At 39.1% G+C, this 19,906-nt stretch overlaps 1 protein-coding gene across 5 annotated transcripts in view; it reads right to left on the reverse strand.

Annotated features, from left to right (window-relative positions):
- The window catches only part of KCNT1 (potassium sodium-activated channel subfamily T member 1), a 1,355,573-nt gene that overhangs the window by 53,994 nt on the left and 1,281,673 nt on the right, over window positions 1–19,906 (reverse strand). For 3 of the 5 annotated variants that reach the window (XM_069241641.1, XM_069241643.1, XM_069241644.1), the window contains exons 28-30: window positions 10,734–10,754; window positions 6,976–7,279; window positions 971–1,033 (exon numbers count right to left, since the gene is read on the reverse strand). In XM_069241641.1, coding sequence (XP_069097742.1) covers window positions 971–1,033; window positions 6,976–7,279; window positions 10,734–10,754 — 388 coding nt within the window. The remainder of the gene's footprint in view (window positions 1–970; window positions 1,034–6,975; window positions 7,280–10,733; window positions 10,755–19,906) is intronic. The other 2 variants (XM_069241642.1, XM_069241645.1) reach the window with 1 other exon arrangement.

Consider the following 19,906-nt stretch of genomic DNA (forward strand, 5'->3'; position numbering starts at 1 on the left):
ATTCTAATTTAAGAGTCTCAAATCGGAGCCTAACTTCCACTTTCCTATCAGACTTTTCTAATAAGCAACCATAAAACTGCTTTTCTATACAGTTGCTTAGGAATACATTGGTTTACACCAATCCACCAAAGGCCTAGTGCATACTAGCTTTCATGGAAGCTAGTACAATTTTGCTCTCCCATGATGTTACGCATGCAACAAGTATTAAAGAGGTGTGAGAGCCTCTCATTAACCTTCCTTGAATGGGCCAATATTTCAAAGAAGACTCTGAACTTATGGTACTTTAAAACAGATACATCATAATTCTTATAATCTTATCACAACACAATTCTTATAGCCTTACCAGAAAATATTAACTTCTACTGTCAAGATGGCCAAGTCTTTTATTTTGAGCTAACATCCAACGCTAAATATAGTCACATTGCTGAAAGGGACAACAACATTTAAAAAGAAACAAGCTATCATCTTTTTATTTAAAGATGTAAAGATTAATCCCAACAAACGGTTATCAGTCAATGCCTTAATCACAAATTAGCAAACTGATTAATCGATTGTACACCCCTGTTCTACATACTGCCTAACCTCTGCTCTTGACACATTGTATTGGTTGGTCGGAGAGCTAGGTAAACAAGTATTGGGTGCTGCTGCACATACAGCAGGAAGGAGGACCTAGTGCACATTTACAAATCCTAGCATTTCATGGTAAAGTTACCCTCAAATCTTTCCCTGCTCTAGTTGAGCAAGTTGCTTCTTATTGACTCACAGATTTTCTGTGTGGCAGATAGATGTTAACCGGCAGCATACACATATAACCCAAAATCCCAATTCATTTTGATCCCAATCTAGTGCTAATCCAATCTCGAATGATTATTCCCAGGTATTAGTGCCACATAGATCATAGACTCAGTTGGCATGTTCTTGTTAATCTGCGTGCCGTGAGTCACACTTGACTCCCAAGGAGAAGAATTACCTTGCAAGTATCCAAGGTTTACCCGATTCATCACATCACTGGCTGTTAAATTTGCTACATCCTCTAAAGAGCATACACAAAAGTAAAGACATAAACAAAGAGAAAGAGAGAAAAAAATCAGCAAGCAGTGATTCAGCAGTACCAGAGAAAAGCTTGCGTGCTGTTATGATCAAATGGGTGAAAAAAATAGGAAAAAAGAAAATGTCCTTAGCACAATTTTTACAATAAAAACTTATGATATAAACATAATTTACAAAGTGTAAAGAATTTAAAAGCTGTGTTGCAGTTCATTATCTGAATAAACTGTACCAACAATTCCTGGACAAAGAAAAAGGTTTTCAGTTTTGCTTAATTTTGATGTATTGATAAATGTACAATGAATGACAAGTTACACATTTCAGAGCTAAGGTTCAATTAGGTTACTAAGTTAAACAATACTTTCTTAGCGCATGACAGGTGGTTCAAAAATAGCAAGATAATGCCGTACTGGCATTACATTAGAAAGGTGTTGCCTTTCTATAAGCTAGAAGGGCCTAGTATTTTTTAAAATAGTAGTTACACTAATTACCTGGCTACAATGATTGCTGGTAATGTAGGTGCGTTACAATTACCACCCACGATGAGGCTTAAATGACACTCATACCTAGAGTACAAATATAACACGGTTGATAGAGAAGAAAGTTGTACAGATCACACAGTCTAAACCTAATATTTCAGCTAAATCTTTCTAGTAAAATTGTTAAAGTCTTATTAGATGTGCGCTTTTATCAGAATTATTATTTAAGAGCTAGACAAGCCCCATAGATAAATAAAGACAATTTCTTCACACAAACTAACATTCATTATGGCAACCACAAAAGACAAAGAGATGTTGCATAAAACACTGCACATATTAATATTTTTGTTATGTTACTTATAAATGCACAACATGTACCTATCATGCTATTTGGCACTATTGGGAAGACAACAATAAATTAATTATTGCTTTCTATAATTTTTTATTTCAGAAATTTTGAGCTGTTAATGCCATTCTGAAACCCATAGCTTCCAGTGGGCAGAGATCAATATTGAGATAGAACCAACCCCATTTTGGTATTTAGAAAACCTGGGTGCCCACAGGACAAGACATTGACAGAACAACAAATAACGTTGAAGTCTCTGACTGATAATTTGCAGATGGAGGGACACAGGATTATAATAACAAGCTTATTTTTGTGGCATGAAAAGCCTTTGAATCAACATATTTTCATGATAAGCACCCAATGGAATGATATGAACATTAACATTCCATGCTCTTGGTAGCTCACACAAACAAACAGACAGGACATAGGATTGTTAAGTCACTGTGGATCTCCTGATTGAGAGTCTGTCAAACTGAGATTGAAAGATTTAGGGGCATATTTATGAGAAAGTGGCGCATTGGTCCTGATGCGCCACTTCTCTTGTGTCGCCCTTGCCCCACCTAATGACACCATATTGACAAAACTGCGCACCATGGTGGCTGTTAAAACGACTGCATCAGCATTTTTGATGCTGTTGTGCCACTTTGCTGCACTAACATAAAAAATGTTGACGCTAGTGCAGCAAAGCACTGGGAGGCCCATTGATTTTAATGGGTGAGTCATTTTAACGCCTGCCGTGAGCAGGCGTTAAAAATTAGGGAAAAATGTAGTGGTGAAATCTAGGCAATTTTTTGGGGCCTACCTACATTGGAACATAGGCATAATGTGGCACGCGGGGTTGCAAAGTGGTGCATTGTAAACCTGACACAGGGTTACGGCCAGGTTAACACTGCCTTAGCATCATAAAAATGACGCAAAGGTGGCGTTAAGGTGGTGTAAGGGGCTTGTCAATCAGCCCCTTAGTCCACTAAGGGTAGCAATGTGGAAGCCAGGAGTGCACTCCAGTGGAGAACAAGATGAATAGGACAAAGGCTTGAACTCCTGGTGTGTAAACATGAAGATTTGCTGTTGTGCATGAGGTGTTGATTTTTTATTGTTTATGCTATTTGAATACTCAACAGTCATGTCAACAGTCCTTTTGTAGTGCTATAAATTACAGTTGTGATTACTTAGCCTTGCTTGGATTTTGAACATATGACTTGTATTTTATGTAGATTTCTACTGCAGAGAGAGAGAGAGAGAGAGATCTGATTGGCTTGGCAGTCATCAAACATGGACTACCAGGAGAGATTGCCTCACTAAAGTTGGATGCAATGTTTGAGGAGTCTACACTACATGTGCTGTACTGAATTTTCAGGCACCTAGAGATGCATGCCAAAGTATGCAATAATACAAAAAAATTAGAAAATCCATTTTCAGATTTTAGTCAGACGATGGATCAAGAAAATGTGCTCTAAACCACAGTTTAGTATAGGCTTCTCCAACAAGTAGTCTATTAGCTGCTAGCAGCTCTCTAGCTACCTATAAGCAACTCTCTTGTGTGCAGTCCAGTCTACGCAGTTAGAAATGTTTGCTGAGCTGAATTAATATATGTATACCAAAATTGAAATGCATGTATTCAAGACAATGCATTCTATTGCATGTATAAGCTGATGTTTGGAGAAAAATGCTTGGCCTTCAAAAATATATTTAAAACTGATGTTTATGGATAAATAGTGCTCTACGGGAGCGACTTATTACCAATATAATTACCTTGGTGCAAAAAGCTTTTCAGCTACACATTGGCACAGAATATTTTACATTACTGCTGGGAATCATGACAGATTAACTCAGCTGATCACTGCTGGTAATCTTGGAAATGCGTGGCCAATAATGTAATCTTGTCTGATCTTGTGACTAACACAGCACTAATAATGGCAGTATCGCAGTAGTGTATATAATTTGCTCTTATTACAAAAAGGGTTGTATGCAGACCCCAAGTTTAGCATAATAATACAATAAAGCAAACCAATTTCCCATTATCTGTGTTTACACCAGATAAATTATAGTGAATGTATGTTTCTATTTATTCCAGTTACAATAACATTGCTTTCTCCATCTTTAAAAGAGTTTGTTTATAGAAACGTTTTTATAAGTCACAAGGCTCCATTACATTACACAAGACAAATGATTAGAAGCAAAGAATGCAATGCGTAGTTCTTAATGTTTTTGAATATTTTTCACCTTTCTTCCACTGTGCAAAAATCCTAACATTATATTGAGTGAATTGAAATCTTTTCTATGAAATGGTGCAACAAGCAAAGGTGGCTCAAAATAGATATGCAAGGCTTTGGCAGTATTGCAAAGTTTGAATACTAATGATTCCAGGACCTTAATTCTGTTAATTTTCTTAGACTACACAATGCTCAAAAGAAGATATAATATTGAGTTGACGTTCACTTTTTGGAAAGTCATTGTGAGCGTATTTGATGCAACTATGGCTTTCAACATTCAACACTTTCATTTATTTATTTAAATCACATAGAACATTTTATCTGAAATAAGAAGCTATTGGATATAAATTAGCCGTTATCATTTATATTGAGGTTGGGTACTTGCATTAGACAAATACATTCCTAATATTACAATGTAATAATATTAATCATCAATTTTCAGAGTGAATATTGCCATATCATCCCTAAAACAAAAAGTGTACATCTGAGAGACTAAAACTAACTTTATAATAGGAATGCCATTGTCTACTGATGACATGTGACTACTCTAAAACCACTTTAGAGCATTTCTTAACAATTTTTGTGTCCTGATTAAAGTGGGGGCACTCTATACACCCATTTGGAAGTTATACCTTCACATTTAAATGCCACACATCCTGAGGAGCTACCGTCAAAATTATACTTTTCAATGATTTACCAGTGGAATATATATTTTCTTTAGAAACCACATTATGCCACATCTGCTTTCACAGGAAAATCAGTAATAAGGAGAAAGTCTGTTTTCAAAGTTGAGAATTGATTGCTCATTTGCAGACAGCAATTTTCAGCAAGGACAAGGCAGTTTCAGGTACAGTAACGAATAGCAGGACATGGGCTTTGCTTTTCAGTCTGATACTGTGCCACATTTTGAATATGTAGCTTGAGATTTTCTAATATCAGTAGCCTGGCCATTTTTCCAATAAGTTATCCTAGTGACACAAAGTGGATGACTAGCCTTATTTAGAAAATTTAACTTTGTGCAGGATAGCTACATGTACTATCACAGGGACTTGAAATTTATGGCTCATGACATTAACTTAGGGAGCACGAAGACGATGGTGAGGAACAGTGCCTAACAAGGAAAAGCACATATCAAGATAGTCACACTACATAAATAAAACTAACCACAGTTTCTTACAGTTAATTAGATTCTGCAATTCTCCCTGACTTTCATTGATTTACAGTAATACACAACGGTCTCTTTGAGGAATGTTGTCTTCAAATTATTCAGGAAGAAAAAAAAAGGTTATAGCATGTGTATTTATAGACATAAGTCAGTTATTTGTAAAGGTGTACATGCAGCTGAAGTTACTTGAGGAAGCATAGCTAAGAGACAGTTACTATGCTTTAAAACATCTGAAAGAATCTCTAGTATGAGAAACGAGAGGCAAACTATTCACAACTCAGGACTGATTTACAGTTTGAGGATGGGTACTCTGCCACAAATACAAAGGAGTACCCTTTCTGCAAACTGTCTGTCTACCTGTCTCAATTTGGGACAGGGAGACCGTAAAGTTCCTGTCAATGGAGCCCCCTTTGGCTCCGTCTATGCAAAGCTTAGATAGTGTATTGTCTTTTTTTCTGTCCGTCACCTTCAGGAAAAACATGGCAGTGAGACACATAACAAACAATAATGATAAACACACCCTGGCAGAAAACACTCTAGGTGTGGTGATCATTTTTTTTTTTTCTTTTCCAAAAATAGGCTCCCACTTTGGGAAAAACTTTTGAAAAACAAAAGTTATGGTGGCTGTCCACCAACTAGTTTGTACCTTAACGTGAACTGCTGTAATGGTGGTTCCCTTTATGGTACAGAGATGACCACTGTGCTTACAATCATTTCTAAACCAGGATGTTAGAGGTAATGTCCTCCACCGGTATAAAGGGCAAACTCAGAAATACCCTTATCTCCTTAACAGACAACAAGTTGGTATAGGAGAGGTCTGATTATTTTTATTGAAATTAACATATCCCCTCTCATCCACCTGGGCAGTGCATTCCAGAGGTACTTGTGGTGCAGTAGGGCTTTTGTGATTTGTTATTTTAGGTGTAAACGCTATGTCAGCTATGCTCAGGCATCTAAGAGTTACAAAAGAGTTTGCTACATACAAAGACTGAACAATGGAACAGAGCTTGGGGAAATTATTTCCATAGCTAAGGCGTGACTGTAGCAAGCAGTAGAAAGAGTTCCACCCTCCAATGTGCGGGTTGGAGCACAAACCTACTTTATTTATCTGTATTTAGCATAAAAAATATATTTTTTTAAATCAGGCCATCAAGCATTCTGAGTCAAAAAAGTATAATCACATGACAGGACACATTGTGTGGTCTTTTTTCGTGGGGACAGAACCTTTTTAACACAAACATATATATTTTTTAATAAGTGGCTTCAATTTGAAATCTTTTTATTAATACAATATTAGAATGGATAAGAACATTTTGAAAAATAAACCCCTATTTTTTTTTTAAATATGCTGGACTAGTAGGGGGTATATGATCTAATACTTTTATGAAACTGAGTAATAGACTGAACTATATCAGACAATGGGGCTCTAATTAAATCCAGCTGCTATAGCCTATGTGGTTGATAACATAATACACCTCAGTGTGCATTATCTACTTTAAAAGTGTGTGGCATTTTGGTGGGGGGGATATCGCAAACATTTGAAAGAATCCGGAAATATAAAGCACTGGCTAACTGTGTATTGTATAACAGATGAAATAGATAATCTCTTTATGCCACTCTGTTACTAGACTGATCATATTTAATATTTTTGATTAAATCCTTTATGTTAATATGTATTGTAATGCTCGAATTGGAGTTTTTTAAACAGAAGTAGACTGTACTTACCATACCCAGTGGTGGGGAGTCCCAGGTGTTTCATTCTGTTTTTCACCAGTTCAGAAAGCTCTTGCCTTTCTGATCTTCGGTACAGATTTATCCTCTGTTGGCTAATCCACTCTGCTGTCTTAGTTGTGGTGTGCTTGTTTCCTTTCCTGCTCAACCTCCGAGCCCACTGCATGCTTTTCCGTCGCAGCAAAGGATGCTCTGACTGGTCACTTGAAGTAGAGTTTCTGTGATTCGTCTTCACATTCCAGGTCTCCCTGACATCTTTTGTGTCCTCGCAGTCTTCCACATTGATTGAAATTTGGGACTTAAGAGGCAAAGTGGTTATTAATTATTTGATGGAAGAAATAAAGTCGGGATTACAACTTGGAGAAATTAATGCAATTCACAAGTACTGACAAAGTTCACTGATAATTTTTACTTCATGGTTACAATCCACATTTGACCTTTCTTTGGGTGAAGCATTAGAGGAAACTGCAGCGCTTAAAAGGAGTGTTTTTAGGAATGGTTTGAAGATTCGATTTGTGTAACGCTCTTTGATTATGACCTCATTATCTCCATGTGAAAAGATTTATCTATTTAGTGACTTCCAGTTTTTTTAAGTTTGATTTTATGTACACTATATCAAAATATTACAGGATAAAGGCGGGAGGGAGAATCCAAATTCACTTGGAATCTTGCAACTTTGCTGTTTTAATGGACTGGTTCCATCAAATACAAAATTATCTTTATCAAATCATTTCATTTATTGTAAAAACACAGAAAAGTAAAAATGTGAATCATTAAAATTAGTGCTTTTCTTAATAAAATTAGAGATGTAATGAATTGCCACTTTGACATGCAATCATTCCTTCCTATTTGGTCTGCCTACTTCAGAGATTATATTTTCTTGTCTGATGACGGCATAAAGCTGTAAAAATACATAACTTCAGCCTGAGATACAAAAGGTGCGAGTAGGGGTACGTAAGTTGGTGAATAACCACTATCTCACATCCTAAAAACATTCACAAATGTACTTCTGTTAAGGGTGGAATGAGTAGAAGGAATGGGGATGAAACACTGCCCAGAACTGATCAGGATCTAGAGAACTTCTAGATGTGTAAACAAATGTACAAGTTAAAATGCATTTTAGAATCACATTTTCAAGTACAAAAATCTATACCTGATACTTTTCAGCATGAGGAATCATTTTTGTTTGTGAGTGCTTTGAGGAATCTGTGACTGTCACAGATTACCAGGAGTACTCAAGGAGTCTGTTACGATGCGGAGACAGGTAAGTGTTGATAACATCTTTATTCCTTTGCCACCAACCCAGGACAGAGCGGCTACACTCGACGCTCACTCGGTCCAACTGCCGCCGAACCCCTTTCGCTCCTCTGACACATGGAACCCTGATGATATGAGAGTTCTCAGATGTGCCTTGGCATACGCAGATAATTACAAGACAAGTAACCAAGTGAACATAACAGAGTCCTTGCTCCAAAGAGAGCATTAACACACAGAAGCAAATTTCCAACTTTTTTCAGAGCTCTTTGGTGAATAGGGTTGGCCGAATTCAACCATGACAGACCAATGTTGAAACACATGCTACCAAAATAAAAAACAAACACAAAATAAAAACAAAAACAAATAGATCACATCAGTTATGAAACAAGGAAGGGTTGTTATGTTATGTGTTATGTTTGAGACCTAAAAATGATAACTTCACCAACAAAATAAAATCATAATTATCATCTATGATCGTTCAAGACCTAATGAATAACAGGGTAAAATGATACCAAACACAGGACATAGAGATGTGCAGGCTGTTTCATGTGAAATTATTAGGACATATACAAGGTAGTTGTTTAGGCAAACTCGGGTCATCACAATTAAGATGAAGCCCAGAAATATATATGAGACAGCTAGCCCTAAAGAGGCAACACAGAGAATGTCTGACATTCTGATTAAGAGAAAGATTAGAGTTTTAGGAATATCAAATGTAAAAGTTGTTTCAAAGCTATATAAAACAAATCAGAAATTGAAACCATATTGATTTAAGTGATACCCTCCTAGCATCTTTCTTACCTGGTATTGTTTCTGAAAAAATAATAAACACCAAAATTCCAATTCCAGACAACCTAATTTGCCAATGTAACAATAGCAGATAAAATACATACTTTTAGTATTTCTAGGACAAATTGATAGAGGAGATGTCATGTTACCAATGTAGCACTGAAAACTGGAAAGCCTAACCTCTACAAAATTTATTTTCAAATATCAGGTCTTGACAACCAATAGTAAATACTATTTACACTCTAAAATACTTGTGACAGTTCTTTTTGTGCAAACCTAGAAACCCAGATACAGATTTGCATCAGTGTTGATGGCACACACTAATATGCAAAGGGCTGAGATCTGAAGACGTGGTGGCAGAGGTTAGCTGACATGGAATTTATTGACAGTCATAGGGAGTTCCAAATAGAGTAGAATCCTGAAGGGCTTTTCCAATTGTGAGTTGCTGATAGATATATTTTACTAAAGAGATTTTTGAAGGTTATGGTTTCAATAAGGTATTTACTCGTAATTATGTGGTATCATTTACATTTTTACTTATACTATACATACGTACAGGCAAGATTTCATTCTGGCTAATCTACAAATCTTTTTCTCCAGGATTCTTCATCAGGTATATCACAGCAAACGTTCCTTACTTCTCAGCCTAATAGACATTTCAGTCTACATTTCTGAGCTATCTTTATTTCTGCTTGTCATCTGCTTGGAACCAATTTCACTCTACCTATCTCTCTGGTCACAGATTCCGCGTTTGCAAGAGTTCTTCGTGTGCACCTTGAGCATGTTAACTTAGGCATTTCTCAAGGCTCTGTTTTAGGTTGTTTGCTTTTTTCCTCACTATACTATTCCATTATGAACCATTATACCTTCCTTTAGAATTGAGTCCCAGTTCTATGAGAACAGATCCAAATTTGTATTTACCTTTTACTCCCTCTCTCCTACTTATAAGTCTCAAGCCTCTGCCAGTTTTGCAGCTGTTGAGGCTTGAGTGACCTCTTACTTTCCCCAACAACCTTATTTCCCAATTTCATTGCATATGGCTGTTCCTCCTGTGATCTTTCTTTCTGCCATCTTAATTTCTCTTTCACTTCATATTTTGGCTTTGACTTTAATTCTTTGCTTAACATTATTGATCAAATTTATCTCGAAATGTTTTTGGTTTCCTTTCAACAACAGGTGGAAAATAATGTCACTGCTTCTGTTGTCTTCTGTGAAGGTATTACTCCAAACACTAGTTCTTCCTCACCTTAAATAGTGCAACTACCCTCATGTCAGAGGTTGTAAACACATCACTTAAAAGATTTCAAAAATTAATATGATCAACAATATTAAATAAGCATCTCTCCCTATCACTTCCAACTTCACTCTCCATCTTTGCTTCTACAATTCCAGGTCCACTTCTGTTGTCTTGTATTTAAATGTTTTCATTTCTTAGCATAACTTATTAATGTTTTGTTTTGGCCAAAACTGTGGAATGAGTTGCCAGTTCACACCAGGAGAATGTGCTCATCCCATCTGAATTTAGTTTTGTTGAATTATCCAACTAAACTAAGCCTGATCAAGCGAATGAAGGTTGTATTACAGATATTTCATCTCTTTTTTTGAACTGTTTTACCATCTCATTTACTGCACATTGCATAAAGTGCTCCAATAAACACATAGATGAACCTATTATTAAATATTTTAAAAACAATTCAAGTACTCACTTGTGTTCGCATGTCAGGAGGCTGTAAGGTAAAAGAGTGCAAGATTATAGCTTATATGATGGGTCCCCGTCATAGGCTGCTAATAGGGACAAACTTTATGACAGAAACACTGTTTCAAAATGGTCACTTATTTTGAAGTAGGCACCTGTTCACTAATATCTACACTTAGATCATCACATGGGTGCACAAGAACACCAATGAAGGTTTCTTAACACATGATGGAAATCTACTGAGCTAGGTTATGTTTTGCCTCAAAAGTGAAAGTGATATTGTTTTCGTACCAGGCCAAAATTTTGAATCATTAACTTCCCTTGCAAGCAGCATTACTCCAGTGGGTACTGAATGTCATAGTTAAGATGAATACAATGTATTACCACTGCATACTGTTCAGGACAAGAACGGATTACTTATAAAACTTTATTGTGGCTTCAGTGTCAGATCATTAATTAACAGCTAGAAGAGCCATACATTTTGAATTGCTTAGTACAGACCCTCACTACGGCACAGACAGCCTTTGTTTAACTGGCTACATAAACAACAACAAAAGTTTAATAAACGATTAATTGTCCTCCAGTCAGCACTGGCAGCAAAGATACCAACCCATTAAGCAGTGCAGTGTGTACCCCTTTACCTAAAACAATATTAAGAAATAAAACAATACCACATTTTTAAAAACCTTGAAAGCCTTCTGCTTCATATATGCAACCACCTAAGCACCAGCTAATCTAAGAATCTCTGCATCAATGCAGATAAAGGTTGGCGGAATGAGCAATATAAATAATTGGTTCCATCAAACCTTTACAAAGTAGTCAGAAGTCCATCTAATTAACTAGTTCTGAAATTATTTAGGAAGGATCACATCCATCTGATTTTAAGTTAAATAATACAGAAATGCCTGGTTCTTTATTTACCATCTATGATAACCCATATTAAGGCACAGATAGAAAAACACACCTAATTAGAACTCTTCACCATGAAGGCAATGAAATACGCAAACCACATAGAGCAAATCCACTATTTGATTAATTGTGTAGAATACCTTTAGATACTAATAGAAAGTATAGCACATAAAACATGTGTATTTAACTACTGTGCTGGAGCAGAAATGAGCCATTCTGTAAGCATAAAATGAGTTTAAAAGTAAAGTTCAATAATGTATAGATATTAGTGTTTTATATGGCATTCAACAATATCTGAAATACAATGTGGGTGGTTCAGACAGTGCTGTAAAAGAAAATGCGTCTCAGAATTTCTTCTGCTTTTTAAAGTAATTTGTTTCATTAAACTCTATTAGTGTTTTATGACTACTCATAAATGTATATTTCAATATATATATATATATATATATATATATATATATATATATATATATATGTATATATATATATATATATATATATATACATAAAATAATTCGAAAATATAACACATTTGTATACTGTTTGTTTGGTACTATAATGAACTTCAAGAAAACCAAAAAATCAATGAATACAGTTTTGCAATCTTTATAGAATAGTACAATCAGTTGTACTCTTCTGAATGAACTCAATCTACTTGGGGTCTTATCGAATAACTATCACTAAAGGCCTAATTATGAGTTTGGCGGATAGAAACACCCATCTGCCAAACTCATGACAGGGTGGCTGCCACCATAGTGGAGACAACCCAGCCGGACTTATTACAGGTTTCCTGCTAGGCTGATGTGTGGAAACCGATTTTTCGCCCGTCAGCCTAGCACAAAACTGGCGGCAGCATTGTCTCAGACTCACAATCGAGCTAGCAGCAATGCTGTCACCTGCAGGGTGCACCAGCACCTTCGCAGTGTTCACTGTCTGCACAGCAGACAGTGAACACACTGCGATGGCGCTGGGCATGGGGCCCCTGCTCCTGTGCTCGGCCATGAAAAAGCTGGCAGAGAATGAGGTTGTAATCAGCAGGGTGGCGCTGCATGCAGCGCTGCCCTGGCTGATTGAGACCTCCACCTGCTGTCAACCCATCTGGATTACCGATCTCGGAGCAGACAGCAGAGCCCTGGTAGTCTGACTGCCAGGGTCTTAATGTGGTGGTCAGACTGCCACAGCAGCGGCGGTCCTGACCACCACCACAGGGCCGGTGGTCTCAAGACCGCTAGCCTCGTAATGAGGCCCTAAGTGACTTGTTTAAATTAATCCACATTCCAAAGCCGGGATAGGTGCCAACTTAACTTAAAAGTTAGACAGCCATATCTCACATCTTTGCAGAATGTAAATATTTTAGTAAACCACTGATCATACGCCTGGGTGAACATATGCCTACAGTGATAAGCCATGATCAAAATAGATTTATTTAAGGCAGAATGGTATTTATTAATTCTTGATTTTGTTGCGATCTGGCAATCATTGCCAGGGTATTATGGGTGTCTTGGCACTTGGCAGGCTTGAGTGGGCGTTTGCTGAGATCCTTTCCTTTTGATGGCATCCACAAGGGTAACAATGACATGATAAAGATTCTATATGACAGACTATCTGCCTTTGTTTGTTGTAATACCTTAGTGTCTTGTTTACAAAGAGGTATTTGTCAAAAGTTCACTTCCCAATGTTGCTGTTTTTATGCTATGCTTGGAAGATCAGAAGTGGAATTCAGGCAGTTACCTCTAAAATAGCTGCTTTTGCACACAATTCTCTTGTATGCTATCCAAACTTGCTCCTCCTATAGGTCTTAAAATATCTCAAAGAATATTCAATGACACCTAGGTACAAACTCAACAAAATCAAAACTGAAATTCTCCCTTTCACCTGTGACAGCCTTGGTCACTTTTGTGCTCACTGTGATTTAAATTAAGATTAATTTTTGTTTAATATTAGTAATGCAAAGGAGACTAAAGATACATGATTGCTTCATAAACAATCCTTACCATTACATTTATTATGGTGGGGCCCATTACAGATTACTTAAATGACAGTATTCACCTTATCATTCCTGGCCTATCCATGTTGCCTATCAATATACCAATTACGTGATAAATCATACAAACAATTTATAGAAGGATAAAAGTTGACTTAAAATAACCCTTAAATGTTGATAAACTGCAGACATCTAAGTGACATTCCAGAGTTAATTTTGCAATGTTACTCTATGCATTTCACTTACCCAACCATGTACACCATTCATATTGGGCGTTGGCAGGTAATATATAGTCATTTGTATTGTATTTTATGTATGCACAAACTGACTAATTTACAAATAGGTTGACTTTCAATACTGGATGTGTAATTATATGTTTTAAGATGCTGTCTGATTAAATAATTCATGAGTTGCTAAAACTCAACAAAACATAACATTCAAAAATAAAAAATACACATAAAATCCTGAACCTGGAGGCTCACAACATTTCTATGTGGCCCTGAGGAAGCTGTTGTGAGATATCAGATGCCCCTCGTGAAGAATCAAACCAATATAGTTGCTCCAGCTTCTTGAAATTGTGTACTAGTGAGATGTTGGGACTAGAGACATAGGTCTTACAGTTACAGAGTCTACCAGAGCAACTATACACCATTTGCACATCAGAGAAGAAACAAGTCGTGGAGTGGAAGGGCGAGGAAGTGAGAATGCCTCTGCCAAGTAGGGATCTGGTTATTTGCTCCTAGCCAACCTGTTATAAAGACAGAATATTTTATAGGCAAACTTCAGAAAATACATCCAAACTGTTGTTAGTAGTGCTGGGGATGTGAGGAAACAGGGCTGATTGCAGAGGCCCCCTAACTTTTTGCCCCCATTTTCCACTTTTTGCTGGTGTTTTCCTGACTCTGATGGTGCCCTGGGTACTGATAACCAGTCCCAGGGCCTGTGCTCTGTGTAAAATCAATATGCAAATTAGGCTAATTATAATTGGCTAAGTCAACCTACCTATAAGTCCCTAGTAGATGGTAGAGCATGTAGGTTTAGGGACCACAGCATAGGTAGTGCACCCATAGGTGCACTGCTGAGGTGCCCAGTGTCATTTTAAAGGCAGGCCTGCCTTGCTGGCTGCCTTGAAATTAAAGTTATATGCAAATTCGACTTTGGAATTAAAAGTAGTTCCAAAGTCTTAAATTACCTTATTTGTACATATAAGTCACCCCTAAGGTGTGCCCTATGTGCCCCTAGGGCTGGGTGCCATGTAACTATAAGCAGGGACCTTATAAAAGTAGTTTATATAAGCCCTGGTGAGGTAAAAACAGCCAAATGTGTTTTTCCCTCATTGTAGTGAATGGCCTTCATAGGCTAGAATGGGCAGACTTTATTTTAAGTTTAAAAGTCCCCTTAAGTGACAGATACAAAGAGATTGGTATCAAATTATTTGTTATAATAAATCTCACAACTTCCAGTTGTTGCATTTAATATAACTTGTTCAGGTAAAGAGTTTTAAACTTTACCTGAAAAGTTGCCAACTTCAGCCCTGCATTGTTTTTGCTGCTGTGCTCTGATTGGGCAGCCTCTGGCAGCCTGGCCAGGCTGCCTTGATGGGATGTGAAGTGGCCTGGCTTCACAAAAAGAGATGTGCCTGTGGGAGGGAATCTCCTCTCAGCAGATGGTGAGGTAGGAAGGGGGAGGGCTACCAAACTGGTCTTCAAAGGCAGAGAAGGACATTTGGACCAACCCAGCAACACCCCCACATCCTGCAACCCCAGACAACTGGGTGCCTCCTTGATCAGATTAGGAGAGGGCAGGAGAGGGGTGTGTTTATGATTTTTAGCCACACCAGTGGGTGGGCTCAGCCAGATGTAACCTCCAAAAATCACTTTCAGCCATGATGGATTTTTGAGGAATGTTGCTCCATGGGATTGATTTTTGCCACACTTTCCAGGAAGTGGCCATCACAGGGGGAAGGACCCTGCACCTGATTGGAGAACCAGGACCCCCCTGTTTTTCACCCAGGAGCAGGGATAAAACTGGCAGACCTGCACCCACACCTCAGTTCCGTACCACATCCAACAAGGAAGAACCAAAGGAGAAGAAGGACTGCCCTGCAGGACCCCTGGCCTGCACCTGGACCCGGCACTCTGAAGAACTGCACCAGCTGCACTCTTGGGCTTCACCACAAGAAGGACTTTGCCTGGCTTCAACTGGTTCAAGGAGGGACTTCCTGTTTGCTACAGGTGAAAATTTGCTAACCAGAGTCCCCTGCACCAACTCCTGAAGAAATCAACCAGCTGACCACTGCCCAGTGGCCAAAAAGGAGTTTGCGCCAGGTGCATTCTGGGAGTTGTAGTCCACACCCCCAGGGATCATCACAGAGCTTTGGGGTGAGCTGTGGACCCCAAAATAACTTTAAAGGAACATCTGGGAGAAGTTCCAGAAGTTTAGAGAAGTTTGGAGAACTTTTGAAAAAAAGCTCCATAGAGGGACCAACCCGCCGCGGCAACTCTAGCCGGCTTGCCTCAACCGCGACCCGGCCTGATTTGCAGGTTCGTCCCGGTGAAGAAAATCTCCAAAAAAGAGACTAAGGGGGTCATTCTGACCCTGGCGGTCTACGACCGCCAGGGCCACGAATGACGGAAGCACCGCCAACAGGCTGGCAGTGCTTCCTTGCCCATTCTTACCGCGGCGGTAAAGCCGTGGTCAGAAAACCGGGGCCGGCGGTTTCCCGCCGATTTAGCCCCGGTTGGGCGAATCCGCCATGGCAGCGCTGCCATGGGGATTCTGACCCCCTTCCCGCCAGCCTGTTTCTGGCGGTTGTCACCGCCAGGAAGAGGCTGGCGGGAACGGGTGTCCTGGGGCCCCTGGGGGCCCCTGCACTTCCCATGCCACTGCAACTAACATAGTTTAGCGCCCGCCGGCCCAGCGGGAAGGTCTGAATGTCGTCAGCGGTCTTTTGACCGCGTAGCGGCCAATTGGCAGTTCCCGCCTGGCGGGCGGCGACCGCCGCCCGCCAGAGTAGGAATGAGGGCCTAAGTCCGAACGTACAAAGTTGACCGGGACCTCCCAGCCATCGTATCCGAGGAGGGCTCCAAGGACGTCGGATCAAGATCCAGGTTTACCCCAGTCAAAGGATTTTCATCTCGAAAAAACAACTAAGTCCGAAGGTAAAAATCTCCACCGAGGATTCCGCGATGCGTATCCCGAGAAGGGTTCCAGGAGGTCGGATTGGACTGGCAGGTTCGTCCCGCTAAGAAAATCTTCAGAAAAATGACTAAGTGCGAAGGTAAACTTTTGAGCGAGGCCTCCCGGGGCCTGGAGCCGAGCCGGGCTCCATCGCGGTCAGCCTTAAACTTTGACTTTGCCCCGGTCGAGGTGCAACCAGATGACCCGATTGACGCTTTTTGTTTCTAGGCGCTAAAAAACTATAATTCTTTAAAAATTCATATCTCCCGTTCCCCTTATCCGATTTTTTCTTTTTACTGTCATTTTAAATTGGTTTTGGATTTGGATTTTTAAACTGTTTCCTGTGTTTTATTTAATTACTGTTTTGTGATATGTGAATGCTTTACACTTTGACTCCTAAGTTAAGCGTTGTCGCTCTTTGCCAAGCTACCAAGGGTTGGGCTGGGTTTAATTTACTGAGACCTAACTGGACCTAAGTGGAGGTTAGTGGCCTATTGCTAAGTGTAGGTACCTACCTGCCCTTACCAATAACCCATTTTCCAACAGTACATAAGAATTAATGATCTGACAAGCGGACTCTCTGCTAAAGCTTTACTGACCAGTGTAAGTATAGAAAAAGTGATGGATGGAATGCTTGAATTACTCTCATTTACTGCAAACTACTCTGGCCGCATCCCAGTCCATTGTTATTTTGCACACCACGCCACCTCAGTTTGGAACTGGTGACATGCATATCAGTCTTGATCCTGCTTCAGTGAGAACAGTGCAGCCCAAACTACCAAGCCAGGTCCTCCCCGAGCAGGAACACAAGCAATCAAGGACTGGTTTCTCCCCTGTTAGAGTTCTTCAGCCAGAAATAGCTGGGTGCCATTGATCAAGTGTGCACGGGACCCACGTCTGAGCATACCGTCCTGCCTATGGCGAAGCACTAAAGTATACAAAAAGTAGTGGATAGAATGATTGAAATAATCTCAGCCATTGGAAATTACTCTGGGCTGCATCTGACCAACTTAAGGCATGTTTTTCCACAGTTGATTTCATAAAGTTAATGGGTCACTTGAGTTGTTTATTTTTTAATCAACTATTAACATTTTATTTCATCTTAGTTTTGACCTATGTCAAACAGAACTTTTTGAATCATTCACTTCACCCAGTAAGTTAATACTGTGTCCTCTTTGATGCACTTCTTCATCTTGTGTTCCACATACAGTTTTTTACAGTTACATGTGAAACGTCTCATTATACTTTATCCCCTATGATTACATTTGAAGGGTACCGCAGATTCTATGACCACCTAATTACTCTCTGGCTCTTTTGGTTTGTCCCCACTTGTGTTTTTCCTGATTTTATCATCTAACTCAAAAGATTGTCTGTAGTGTTCCACTTGCGATATCCTAATTCATTCAATGGGTATATTTAGTTTTAGTTTTTTTTTAAGCTCAACAATGTAGGCATGCAGGAGTTTATAATTAAATCAGGAGCTAAAATGTGCAACTTTTTTAGATGTTGCCTGTTTTCTTATGTACATGTGTCAGAGTCGGTTAGATTCACTTCGGAAAAAAGAGAAACTACTGCAAACATTAATGTAGGAGGTTTATAGGCGAGTGAGCTACAAACCAACTTAGTATTCATTAGGCTTGACATACTCAGAATGATGTTGGTTCTTTGGCAGCTTGTGAGCCCACGGTACCGATTACAAGTTGCATGGTACAGGTGGTATGGGAATTCTGGGTCCAAAATCATAGATTCCATTCTGTATTCCAGACCCCATCTCATGCAATTCTAATTTTTCATGCCTATGATGAGAAATAATGTGCGAGTTCAGATGTACAGAGCCCTTTCGTACATGCAATTCTTGACTTCCAGTAGGTGAAATTTGTGAGCAAAAAGACAATTGGAGCTATCAGATGGAATCCCACACCCAGTCAAAGCTGATTTGCACAATGAAACATTGTGTGAATGTCCTTATGTATGTAAGTTCACTATGTAGTTTAAGGGATAGTTTGAGAACTCATCTGAAGATTGTGGCATTTTATCAATTGACTTGCTTTAACTATAATACCTTGTTCTTCATGCAGAGACAGCTACTGTAGTTTTGACAATGAAAGGTAGCCTCAGGGTGGAGGAAACAATTTCTGTGCTTGCATTTACCAATGTGGTTCAGGAGCACTGTAAGACGAAGTCCACCTTCCGGCCAATACTATATGAGTTTGAGATAAGTGAAGACAAATGCTCAAACCTACTGCTGCCAGTTCCTTATTTCCTTTAACATGGTCAGGGGGAACATGGAGATGCTGGATTTTTTTAACCTTATCCCAGCATAGTTCAACATAATTTTAAGGAACATTGGTCCACATGTACAAAGCCTTGTGTGGCATTTGCGAAAGCAAAAAGGCTTTTTCAGATGTACAAAGCCCTATTTGTGAATTGGTAACCTATTACTGAATCACAAAGTGGGTTTGAGATTCGATGTTATGAAGGGACATGTTTAGGGCATCCCTTCCTAATACCGAATCACAGTGGTTTGTGTGATTGTTTTTGAGACCATAATGCGGTTGCAAAACATTCACATTTTACCACCTACTTTAAGTAGGTGGTAACTGTTAGAAATGGGGTCTTTGGTTGACAGTCAGGTTACCCCCTGTTCAAGCAAGGACCCTCACTCTAGTCAGGGTAAAAGAGAATCACCCTCAGCTAACCCCTGCTTACCCCCTTGGTAGCTTGGCAGAGAAGTAGGCTTAAATTCGGAGTGCTAGGTGTAAAGTATTTGTACCAACACACACAGTAACTTAATGAAAACACTACAAAATGACACAACACAGGTTTAGAAAAATAGGAAATATTTATCTAAACAAAACAAGACCAAAACAACAAAAATCCACCATACACAAGTCAAGTTATCAATTAAAAATCAAAAAGAGTCTTTAAGTAGTTTTAAAAACACACTAGCGCTGCTAGAGTGAAAATGTACCTGGTGTGCATCAAAAATAACCCCGCACGGGTAGGTGTGCGTAAAAAATAACTCCGCACGGCGGTATTTCAGTCAAAAATCCCGCAGCGCAGGTTGTGATCTCCCAGCCTCCGTCAGCGATGCTGTGCGTCGGTTCTCC

The sequence above is a fragment of the Pleurodeles waltl genome, chromosome 6, assembly GCF_031143425.1.
Source record: "Pleurodeles waltl isolate 20211129_DDA chromosome 6, aPleWal1.hap1.20221129, whole genome shotgun sequence".
Taxonomy (NCBI): Eukaryota; Metazoa; Chordata; class Amphibia; order Caudata; family Salamandridae; genus Pleurodeles; species Pleurodeles waltl.